The following is a 12,875-nucleotide window of genomic DNA, read 5'->3' as shown; positions in this document are numbered from 1 at the left end:
GAAACATAACAAGACAGGCTGCCGCTTCATATTATAATTCAAATTTTAACACCTTTTCCTAAACAAAACTTCAGCATGGTACAAATAAATAAAAAACTTTCTGGCACAGGTGCTAATAGTCTAGACTTTCGTCTGGTTTAAAATGATAAAGACACAGCCGACCAATTAAATAAAAATTTTGAAAAATTTTCACAGGCGTTTCCTTCTTTGTCTGAACAGATGGGAGATCTCCCGTCAACAACATCGATAGACGCGCTGGCGGAAATTAGTGAAAAGGAAGTTTTTATTAAAATAATGAAGCTGAAACAAACAAGTATAACCCCTATTGATGTTACTGTGGAGTTACTTAAAGCTTTCCTTGATAAGATTGCTCGCCCTTTGACTAATATTTTTAACTTGATTTCAACTACTCATGTATACCCGTCCATTTGGAAAACTGGGCACATTACTCTTATTCTGAAAAAAGGACTTGAGCTGGATTTTGATGGAGTAAGACCGATAACTTTAGCACCCACCTTTAGCAAAATTTACGAACCTTTTTTAACGAAATGGTTAAAAATTCAAATAGAACTACTAATTGATCCAAAGCAATTTGGGAATATGTCAAAGACGTCCAAGACGCACTACCTGATTCGTCTGCTTGATTTTGTTTTCAAACATGTGGATGAACCAGGTAGATAGCTTAACCTTATAACAATCGATTTTAAAAAAGTTTTTGATTTAATACAGCATGATATTAATTCAAAAGCTACTTTTGGGAATTTTCTGTACATCCTAATTTAGTTTCTGTTATTCGAAGTTTTTTATCTAGCCGATTTCAAAGAGTAAAGTATAAAAAAGTTTCTTCAGATCCTCAGCCGGTTTTTTTGTGGAGTACCTCAAGGGACTATTTTAGGCCCAATTTTATTCCTAGTCATGATCAACAACATTGCCAGTAATATGGATAGTAGTTGGAAGCACGTCGATGACTTAAGCACAGTAGAAATATGTGGTGAAGGTGTGTCTTCAACAGTGCTGCGGTAATCATCGAAAAAGTAAGACACGAGTCGGTATCTTCACTGATGACAGTGAATGAAAAAAAGAGTAACATGTTACCATTTTATTTTTTTAAGAATTTTAACCCTACTTTTGATCCCCCTGCCCCTGAACAACAAATTGTAAATAATACTAAATTACTAGAAATAACCATTACTTCTGATCTAAAGTGGGAAGTGCTCACTACAGAGTTGGTGAAGAGAGGTAACACTAGCTTACAAATGTTAAAATTAATGACAACATTTCACGTTCCACCAACCCATATTTTAAGAATTTACTGTACTTTTATTAGACCGCTTTAGGAGTAAAAATCTTCTACGATTTAAGTATAACATCTAGACCCCGGCGCCGCGCCGATGAGGGAAGACCGGCGGCGGGCGGGGCCAAAACAGCGCACCGCCGGTAAGATGTCAGCGGTGCGCCGCCGACATCTTACATAGCCGCCGGCGCGATCAATGTTAACCGCAAACATTAATGTTTTCATCAGTCTTTCTCAAATCACAGCTTAAATTTACAACAGATTCAAGCCTATTCATGAGTTCAAAAATTCACAAGTCGCTGGCTGGAAACTGGTCTTCTTCGTTATTCATCAAGAGAAGCAGAAACCTGGTAGAAACGAAATGGCTGTGGCGTTTCAGAACCCTTGCATAATACGAGTAGTTGAAGTATCTATTAGCTATGTATTCTTAACATAAATAATTATCAAAATTAGTAGTTTTTTTTCATCGAGTAGTACTGCATACAAAAATTCAAATACTGTATCACAAAATTCGTCAGTTATCTGGGTAAAAACTTTGAATACAACTTTTTACTTAGAGGCTTAATTTTTTCATAATGCCCTTTGCCTATATATATTTTGTCACCTTTAAAACAGTTGAAATGGGCGACTTCTATATTGATTGTTTTTTTTTTTGTTTTTTTTTTTGCTCTTTTGGATCCCTAAAAAGCCTTCTTGCATTAAAAACTGGTTTTTAATAAAAATTAAAAAAATGCATTTAAAAGTTTTTTTTACTTCTTTATAAAATATATGTCATGTAGGCTAAGGCTGAACTGCTACTTTTTTTTATTGCTTTTGGCTGCTCTTTTGGATATTATTCATTTTTTTCTTTTGGGGATTCATTCCAAATTATAAACTCATAAATAACTAATATCAGTCAGAATATAAACTGCATCTAAAAGGAGTAAATTTATCAAATTGAAAAATACATGATGAACACTTCACATGAGAACACTTTAATTACAATGAAACAAAAAACACTTAATGGTTTATTCGGTATAAAGAAAAATGAAATGCCAGCTATTTTCTTAGGTAAAAAAATGAAAAGCTCATCCGTTCTAAATGTAATTAAATGAAATAATATGCAGACTTAAGTAGCTCCAGGAAGATGTTGAGTTTCTCATCCTAGTTCGACACTTTTAATCCAAGCAAAATGTTAGGACACTTAGTATCAGTAATTGAGTTTAAGCTTTGATTTCCAAATGCTCACAAAAATTACCAAATTTAAGAAAATCGCAACAATAAGTCACCTATGGTCAAAATACTCAAAGACTCCTCTTTGATCCCCACCCAGGCTCAAAGCTTCTGCTATGGTCATATCCATGGAAATCTCCAAAGTTTCTTTTAAAATAGCTTTCAAGCGTAGTTAGGGGTATTTGGCCTTTTTTCCTTTTCTCCAAAGCTTTGAAAAAAAGTGTTATAATATTCCAAATGTTACATTTGTTATATTTGTGCATATTTATGGTCATCATTTGTAGGGTGATTGAATTTTTTAAACCACAGTAGATACGTAAGAACGTTGCAACATCTAGTACCCTGAGGTCATAAGACTGTCAAAGACTCCTCCTTGAACCTCCCAAATTGAAAGAATTCTTGTTTTAACATGCTTGGTTTTCAAATATTTTTTACCCGAACCCCAGGGAAAAAAATTGCTATGAAGAAAAAATTAAAAAGACCAAATTACCTTGTAAAATCTGGTTTCCAGCATGAGTTGTCAGGATATAGTTCGTCGAATTCACGACGTCTTTGGGGAATTCAAGACTTGGACAGCTTTCTTATTACGTAATAAGGGTTGAAGCACTGTTCCCAACGGCATAGAAGCAAAAGGTGTATGGCCACAACACCCCCGTTCGAGAGCTATGGAGAAATTTTCAGGTTTTTTCAGGTAAAAAAAGAAGAACACCCATCCCTGCAGAAATACAGATGGGAATGACTACAGAATTTTCAACCAATGGGTAACTTTACCTCTTATTAGAAAAGTTTCTGAAAGTAGATACACCGTCACAGCTCACACACCATCAACAGACACCATTTCAAAGCTCCAGCCTGGTGCAACTGGCCCTGATGGAATTCATAATTTAATGTTGACAAATTTGCCAGATATATTTGTTGAGCTACTGACAGAGTTATTCAATAGGTCTGTCACAGAGTCATCAATATCATCTGAATGGAATAAGTGATCCCACTTCTCAAGGCGGGAAAAGACCCTAAGCTGGTTGATTCATACCACCCCATATCACTCACCTCTTGTGTTGCAAAACTAATTGAGAGGGTAATAAAACAAAGAATTTAAACCCCATTATCAGACCACATCCAAATTGAACAGCTCGGATTTCTCCCTGGAAGGAGCACCACAGATGCCTTAGTTAGACTAGAGCATCTGATCAAACAAAGCTTCAAAAAGGAAAAGCAGTACATGTAATATTTTTAGACATGGAATTAGCATTTGGTAGAGTAGATATGAGGCAACTAATCAGAAAGCTATCTGTAATGGGTTTACCAGACCTACTGGTAAATTGGATCCACCAATTTTTGATGGGTAGGGAGGTCCAGACCTCCCTGGGGGGCTCCTTCTCAGAGTTTAAGAGGAAAGCCTTTGACATTGGACTCCCTCAAGGGGCTGTTCTAAGTCCACTTCTCTTCTCAGTTTATTGTCATGATATAAGCCTGGAAAATGTTCTTGGATCAGAGCTCTTTCTGTATGCTGATGATATTTCTGTCGCAGTTATGGGGAGAGACCCTTTGTGCTTACAGTCAGCCTCACAAAAAGCTGTAGATATGCTATCAACTTGGGCAAAAAGTAATAATATGGTCTTCTCAAGCCATAAGTCAGTTAGTGTGTTTTTCCACAAAATGCAAAACCTGGCTGCTTTCAAACCACTGGTGAAACTGAATGGACATGGGATTGTGGTTGCAGAACATGCACGCTTTCTGGGAATTGTATTTGACCAAAAACTGACATGGAAAACCCATCTGGATGAGTTGATTGGCAGTCTCAAACAAAGACAAAACTTCATCAATGTTCTCTGTCTTGGAAGAAGAGGAGCCCCCACAGTCTTTGCTTCAACTATTGTCAAGTCAGTGGTGATATCCAAGATAGACTATGGATCATTTATATATGGATCCGCCAAGAAATGTCTCCTCAAGAAACTTGACACTACCCTCCATGCAATCTTATGAAGAGCCCTTGGCTGCCTAAAATCAACTCTTATTGCAGCTATGTACTGTGAAGTGGGGATCCAGTCCCTTCACTCCAGAAGAAAATATCTTCTTTCAAGATATTTTGCAAAAAAGATAAGACTCAAGAACCACATTATCTACAAAGGAATCATTAGCCACCACAACCCTGATGTCTGCTACAAACCAACAGAGATGCCCACTTTTCAGAGATTCTTTTGCCTTCCCGGCATGGAAGAGTTCATAGAGAATGGCAGGCTGACGTTTAATTTGGATGATGATTCTCCCAGCGCCTCCAAAGGAATTGGGGAATTGATTATTCCTAAGATCAGCATTGAAAAAAAGGAGGAGTTCCCCCAAGCTGTGATGAAAATCATATTCCTGGGAAACTTGGCAGAATACCAGGACTACATCCAAGTTTACACAGATGGCTCTAAGACAGAAACAAAATGCAGCTGTGCAGTAGTTATACCCTCCCAGGGCATGTCTCTTTCCTACCGTTTACCCCCCTACCTGACAATTTCTCTGCAGAACTTATGGCACTTAAGTTTTCTCTTCAAGCCATAGCAAGCCAAACAGAGACCAAAAATCGGAAGTATATTGTCTGCACTGATTCACTGTCAGCTCTGGACTACCTTTCACACCAGCAACACCAAGCAAGAAATGTTGCCATGGAGATTGAAAATCTGACTACACAACTTGCAAGAAAGGGTATACCAGTCCTATTTATATGGGTCCCAGCACACTGTGGTATAAAGGGAAATGAATTAGCAGACCAGGCTGCAAAACAAGCCTCCCATCTGGGTCTGATCACTCAAACCCCTATTACTGGTCCGGAATTCCTGTCTTCAATCAGTTCAAAAATTTTGGAGGAAGAAGAGGCTTGGCTCTGTTTTTTCCATACTCAGCTCCTAGATTTGTATAATTACAAGCAGCCATCAAAAGAAATGTGCCTCTTATCTCGCATCCTTTCAACTTGTCTCTTTCATCTTAGATGTGGCCATGCAAGGACTAAATCAACACTCTTCCATTGGAAAATGACCCCTTCCCCCAACTGCGACACATGTGGAGTGTACGAAGATATACGTCACATCATCTTCAACTGTAGAAAATATGAAAATGAGAGGGAAATACTAAGGAATTGCTGTGAGAGGGCATTTAAAGCATTCACAATGCGCTCTGTTCTGGGACATCACACGTCTCCTCCTTGGGCTAGACAACTAAGCACAAACCTTTTAGGTAGATTTGTTAAGACTACTGGTTTGGTTCATTCCCTTTAGTTTTTTTTTTTTTTTTTTTTTTTTTTTTTTTTTTTACACCCTTTTATTAGCTCATTTTAGATTCATCACACTTACTATATTTTTTCCTTTTATGAATGTCCTACCAGTTTTTTTTTTTTTTTTTTTTTTTTTTTTTTAGTTGACGTATGTGACAGGAAGGTTATATGTTTACATTATTTATTTAATTTTTTTGCAATTTTATTTTAATTGTTTTATTACAAAGCAGTGCTGAATTACTCTGATTCTTGTTTTTCGACGCAGGCATTTGCTACAGGTGAATGACCCCCTACCAATAGCACAATAAGGGATACCTGACATGGCTCAATGAATATTGACTAAAGTGACACCCAAGCAAGCTAGTGATTACAAAAGGCACAGAATAATCGAGTGATACGAACGCAAATGACCGATTGGTCGAACGCGTCAAAGCCCAAACAACAAAGGTGTATGCTTAAGCCATTTGTCACTAGCAAAATGTTTGAAACGTCTCTGTCGTCGAAAATTCTCAATACCATCCTAAAAAATTCACGAAAATTTTGCTTGGATTAAAAGTGATGAACTAGGATGAGAATCTCAACGGATTATAACGGATTATAAATTTGGATATTTATAATAAAACATACCCCTTAGGTTTTGAGAATCCCATCTTAGAGAATGAGACCCTATCTTAGAGAAAATTAAGCCTGCCAGTGAGAAAATAACGAGTATCAGTCCTCTCTGTCTATTTAAGATAAAAAGGGCTTTATTTGACAATCATATGCTGTAATTCTTGTAACTGAAATCTATAAACATATATATGAGTATTCTCTACTGTTTAAGTAAAAGAAATATAATGTTTAGTATACATAGGCTCGACATTCTAATGACGGTTCAAGCGCAATTCTGAAAACTAGAAATTAAAAATTTGGAGGAGATATTGCTCCCTAGCCCACCTCTTATCTTGAATTTACGCAACTGTTCAAGAGTCTTGATATTCTAAGGAAGTTCACATGTAATTTCCATAGATCTATTATGAGAATCCTATTTCATTATTTGATTAATTCTTACTCTTATCTTCCAATTATATACTTTGATAAATTTTCTTTCTCTTTAAACCACTTTTAAAAGGTAAAGTGATAAAGTTGAACTAGAGCATTGTCTGTTATCCGTCAATATATGACGGAAAAAGATATAAGTCAAATATGACTGGAAAAAGAAAATCAGGACACCATAATAAATGAAATATTAAAACAAAGTTAGCACTCCTAGTGGTTTTTCAAGCAAATTGTTCAGACAACAAATTTCTTCCATTTCTTCCGAATCAAACACAAGGGTTTATGATGTGAACAAAATTTTCAAGTGGCTGCAAAAAAAGTAAGATCTGTCGAGTTCAAGCCTTCAAATATGTGTCTACTGCAAAATCGAGATTTAAATATCTTCTCCTATAATTTCTTGCATTTTGCAGGGTTTGCGTATTTTCGAATTTTGTTCGAAAACGCAAAACTCGAGGTTCGAATTTGTGACAAGAAAATTACAGCAAAACCAATTAACTGAGTTCATAGATGAGAAGGGTGTACCACATGGTGGGTTTTACGAGAATGATTTCATTAATTCACACTTGGAAATAATATAATAAGAACAATAAAATTAAAAACGAAAGAAAGACCAAGAAAGAAAAAACTGGAAATAAAAATAAATATCTGTGTAAAAACTTTGGCGACCGTATTCTTCTAGATGTTTGTACCTGCCATACAGATGACCTTCCTCTGGACCAACTGTAGAGAAGAATTCCCAACTTGGGGAAGACATTTGAAAGACGTCAGGTGTGTTGATATGTCTGATGTTTTGCCCTGTTTGTCTCCAGGAATACAAAGGGACTAACTAGAACTTGTTTTTGTTTTTAAAGAGAAAAAAATAGTACTAGCATTAATTAAGCATTAAACAAGTTTTTTTTTTAATTAAATTTAATCAAACTAGTTTTAATGAAGTAATAAACAAGTATTAATGCATAAGTACTTTTAGTATTGCCCTTTTTGCTGTTGTTTATAGCTTGACATGAGAGCTTACTAGGCAAAATTCTGAGCACAAGAAAATAACATGCCAAATCACTTTAAAACAAAACACTTATCAAAACAGATATAAAAAATCACTTACCTGATGTCCTTTGGGGGACCCGCCAAAGACACAAGTGTTCCTAATCTGAGATGAGGCTCCAAATTCATCAGCTACAAGTTTGATTTGCTGAGCCAACTCTCTTGTAGGAGCTAAAATTAAGACTATGGGCCCATCACCGCGCTTCAAATACGCTTGATTGTTGATGTGAACAATTGCTGGTAGGGTATACTAGAAAAGAAAATGACGTTATTTATTGAGGAAACATTTTGTCCTCTGGTAGCGCATTCGGTTTGAAATCAGCTGTAGCAACACACTGTAGGGCCGACGCAAGGATCTTAGTAGTCAAGAAGCGTCGTTGATCCAATACATACAGATAATTACATACAAGTAAACATTTTAACACTGAAATTTGGTAGTTAAATACTTATTTTAATTTAAAGAGAAAAAAGACGTTGTTGCTACTAAAAAGTGAATCTATATCCACGGTCTGACAAATTGTGCAAACTTCAACCCGTTTCTACATAGTTTATAAGCAATTGGTGCTACCCTATGGACAGCGCATCCCACTAGGGGGCAGAGAGACATTAAAAACTTTCAATCTTACAAAAACACCCAAGACCTTTTCTGATGGCACCCACTGCAGGAACACACAAGTTACAAGGAAGACATCCAAGAAATCTAGGAAGAATACCTAATTAGGTTACACAAGTCCTGCAGCCATGTCTAAAGATTATATGAACACCCATCCAAAGCTTAAGTTAAATAGGACATAAGTTAACCCCTCTTGCTCATGCACACCTATCGTTGGCTATCTCTCTTATTAACACTAGCAATAGAAACATACAAATGAAAACAGAAAGACTATCATCTTTGCTTTCTACTCATATGCTCGAGACTACATCCTTTTGATAGGTTATCTTTTCATAATTTTTAGTTAATCAAGCAAAAGGCTCTATGATCTCCAGTAATCAAGAGACTGTGAGCAAAAGGCTCTACGGTCTCCTGTGATTAAGAGGCTATGAGCAGAAAGCACATTTTACCACATGAATTCTCCTCCTGGAAGCACACTACAGATGTTTCATTCAAGAAATTATAAAAAAAATTGTAAGTAAGTAACAAACTCTTTCTTGAATACACCTCTTGGATACCTAATGCGGAAATTTCATTCAAGAAATTATGAGAAAATTCTAAGTAAGTAACAATCTCTTTCTTGAAGTCCCCTTTTGGATACGCAATACGATACGGAAATTTCATTCAAGAAATTATGAGAAAATCCCAGGTAAGTAACAATCTCTTTCTTGAAGTCCCCTCCTGGATACACAATACGGATATTTTATTCAAGAAATTATAAGAAAAAGGAAAGTAAGTAACAAACTCTTTATTGATTCCACCTCTTGGATACAAAAAAGACATTTCATTCCAGAAATTATGACAAAATTCTAAGTAAGTAAAAAACTCATTCTTGAATTTGCCGTTTGCATGCACAATACAGAAATTTCATTCTATGGGACCTCTACATGTGATTAAACAGGTTTTGAAACTACATGCTCTTTTCTTGCCTTTCCTTGGTACCTTTCCAAACGAGCGGGGACTCCCCACTGGTTCCTACACATTGCAAAAAAGTGAGCAGTACAAAAACTCCACGTTTTCAACCGGACTGGTTTTTTAGACAACACCTATTTTTATAGGGGTCAATCAGAGACAGCGGAGATTACTCAATATACGATAACTTGATTGGTGATTGGTGGTTCCGTGCGCGCACGTAACCTCGTCTAAATTAACCTTAAAAAATGAAATAAAGCTATGTCGACTTTGCATGTCTCTCTCACTATGTATGCGCCGTCGCGGTGTTTAACCAATCACCAATCAAGTTATCGTATATTTCATTTTGCTACTTACTTACAATTTTTTCATAATTTCTTGAGTGAAAGTGCTGTATTGTCTGTCCAGGAGGCGAGTTCGAGAAAGAGTTTGTTTACAATGTTTTTCATAGTTTCCTGAATTAAATTTCTGTATTGTGCAACCCAATGGCGAATTCAAGAAAGGGTTTGTGACTTATTTAGAATTTTGTCAAAATTTCTTGAATGAAATGACTTTTTTTTATCCAAGAGGCGAATTAAAGAAAGAATTTGTTACTTACTTACTTACAATTTTTTCATACTTTCTTAAATGAAGTTTCTGCATTGTGTATCCAAGAGGTGACTTCAGGAAAGAGTTTGTTACTTACTTACAAATTTTCATCTGTACTGTACTGTATATCAAAGAGGTGAAATCAATAAAGAGTTTGTTACTTACTTACAAATATTTTCATAATTTCTTGAATGAAATTTCCGTACTGCGTATCCAAGAGTTGACTTCAAGAAAGAAATTGTTAATTACTGAGAATTTTTTCATAATTTCTTGAATTAAATTTCTACATCGTGTATCTAAGTCGTGAAAACAATCAAAAGTTTGTTACTTACTTAGAATTTTGTCATAATTTCTTGAACGAAATGTCTTTTTGTTTATCCAGCAGGTGAATTCAAGAAAGAATTTGCTACTTACTTACAATTTTTTAATAATTTCTTTTATGACGTTTCTGTATTCTGTATCCAAGAGGTGACTTCAAAGAGTTTGTTACTTGCTTACAAATTTTCATAATTTATTGAATGAAATTTCCGTATTGTATATCCAAGAAGTGAAAACAATAAAGAGTTTGTTACTTACTTGCGATTTTTTCATAATTTATTGAATGAAGTATCTGTACTGTATATCCAAGAGGTGAAATCAATAAAGAGTTTGTTACTTACTTACAAATATTTTCATAATTTTTTGAATGAAATTTCCGTATTGTGTATCCAAGAGTTGACTTCAAGAAAGAAATTGTTACTTACTGAGAATTTTTTCATAATTTTTTGAATTAAATTGCTATATCGTGTATCTAAGTTGTGAAAACAATAAAGAGTTTGTTACTTACTTAGAATTTTGTCATAATTTCTTGAACGAAATGTCTTTTTGTTTATCCAGCAGGAGAATTCAAGAAAGAATTTGGTACTTACTTACAATTTTTTCATAGTTTCTTTAATGAAATTTCTGTATTGTGTATCCAAGAGGTGACTTCAAGAAAGAATTTGTTATTTACTGAGAATTTTTTCATAATTTCTTAAATTAAATTTCTACATAGTGTATCTAAGTCGTGAAAACAATAAAAAGTTTGTTACTTACTTAGAATTTTGTCATAATTTCTTGAACGAAATGTCTTTTTGTTTGTCCAGCAGGTGAATTCAAGAAAGAATTTGCTACTTACTTACAATTTTTTCATAATTTTTTTTATGAAATTTCTGTATTGTGTATCCAAGAGGTGACTTCAAAGAGTTTGTTACTTGCTTACCAATTTTCATAATTTATTGAATGAAATTTCCGTATTGTATATCCAAGAAGTGAAAACAATAAAGAGTTTGTTACTTACTTGCGAGTTTTTCATAATTTATTAAATGAAGTATCTGTACTGTATATGCAAGAGGTGAAATCAATAAAGAGTTTGTTACTTACTTACAAATATTTTCATAATTTCTTGAATGAAATTTCAGTATTGTGTATCCAAGAGTTGACTTCAAGAAATAAATTGTTACTTACTTAGAATTTTTTCAAAATTTCTTGAATAAAATTTCTACATCGTGTATATAAGTCCTGAAAACAATAAAGAGTTTGTTACTTACTTAGAATTTTGTCATAATTTCTTGAACGAAATGTCTTTTTGTTTATCCAGCAGGTGAATTCAAGAAAGAATTTGCTACTTACTTACAATTTTATCATAGTTTCTTAAATGAAATATCTGCATTGTGTATCCAAGAGGTTTTCTTGGTATTTCTTGAATGAAATGACTTTTTTTTGTTTATCCAAGAGGCGAATTCAAGAAAGAATTTGTTACTTACTTACAATTTTTTCATACTTTCTTAAATGAAGTTTCTGCATTGTGTATCCAAGAGGTGACTTCGGGAAAGAGTTTGTTACTTGCTTACAAATTTTCATAATTTATTGAATGAAATTTCCGTATTGTATATCCAGGAGGTGAAAACAATAGAGTTTGTTACTTACTTGCGATTTTTTCATAATTTATTGAATGAAGTATCTGTACTGTATATCCAGGAGGTGAAATCAATAAAGAGTTTGTTACTTACTTACAAATATTTTCATAATTTCTTGAATGAAATTTCCGTATTGTGTATCCAAGAGTTGAATTCAAGAAAGAAATTGTTTCTTACTGAGATTTGTTTCATAATTTCTTGAATTAAATTTCTACATCGTGTATCTAAGTCGTGAAAACAATAAAAAGTTTTTTACTAACTTAGATATTTGTCATAATTTCTTGAACGAAATGTCTTTTTGTTTATCCCACAGGTGAATTCAAGAAAGAATTTGCTACTTACTTACAATTTTTTCATAATTTCTTTAATGAAATTTCCGCATTGTATATCCAAGAGGTGAAAACAATAAAGAGTTTGTTACTTACTTGCGATTTTTTCATAATTTATTGAATGAAGTATCTGTACTGTATATGCAAGAGGTGAAATCAATAAAGAGTTTGTTACTTAATTACAAATTTTTTCATAATTTCTTGAATGAAATTCCCGTATTGTGTATACAAGAGTTGACTTCAAGAAAGAAATTGTTACTTACTTACAATTTTTTCATAATTTCTTGAATTAAATTTCTACATCGTGTATCTAAGTCGTGAAAACAATAAAGAGTTTGTTACTTACTTAGAATCTTGTCATAATTTCTTGAATGAAAAGTCTTTTTGTTTATCCATCAGGTGAAATCAAGAAAGAATTTGCTACTTACTTACAATTTTTTCATAATTTCTTTAATGAAATTTCTGTATTGTGTATCAAAGAGGTGACTTCAAGAAAGAATTTGTTACTTACTTACTTACAATTTTTTCATAGTTTCTTCAATAAAGTTTATGCATTTTGTATCCAAGAGGTGACTTCAGAAAGAAATTGTTACTTACTGATAATTTTTTCATAATT

General features: G+C 34.0%; 1 protein-coding gene across 1 annotated transcript; it reads left to right on the top strand.

Moving 5' to 3' along the window:
* The first annotated feature begins 219 nt into the window (after positions 1 to 219).
* On the top strand, positions 220 to 681 carry LOC148952639 (uncharacterized). Its single transcript, XM_089089246.1, has one exon. The coding sequence runs from the start codon at positions 220 to 222 to the stop codon at positions 679 to 681; it is 462 nt and encodes a 153-aa protein (XP_088945372.1).
* The last annotated feature ends 12,194 nt before the right edge of the window (positions 682 to 12,875 follow it).

The sequence above is a fragment of the Artemia sp. Qi Xiang Cuo genome, chromosome 5 (assembly GCF_049724085.1).
Source record: "Artemia sp. Qi Xiang Cuo chromosome 5, ASM4972408v1, whole genome shotgun sequence".
Classification (NCBI taxonomy): Eukaryota; Metazoa; Arthropoda; class Branchiopoda; order Anostraca; family Artemiidae; genus Artemia; species Artemia sp. Qi Xiang Cuo.
The sequence above is the reverse complement of the archived record's forward strand: the minus strand, read 5'-3'. Positions and strand labels throughout refer to the sequence as shown.

Bases quoted from the DNA above. Each gene is read 5' to 3' on its own strand.
- LOC148952639 (XM_089089246.1), top strand. From the start codon at position 220: ATGGGAGATCTCCCGTCAACAACATCGATAGACGCGCTGGCGGAAATT.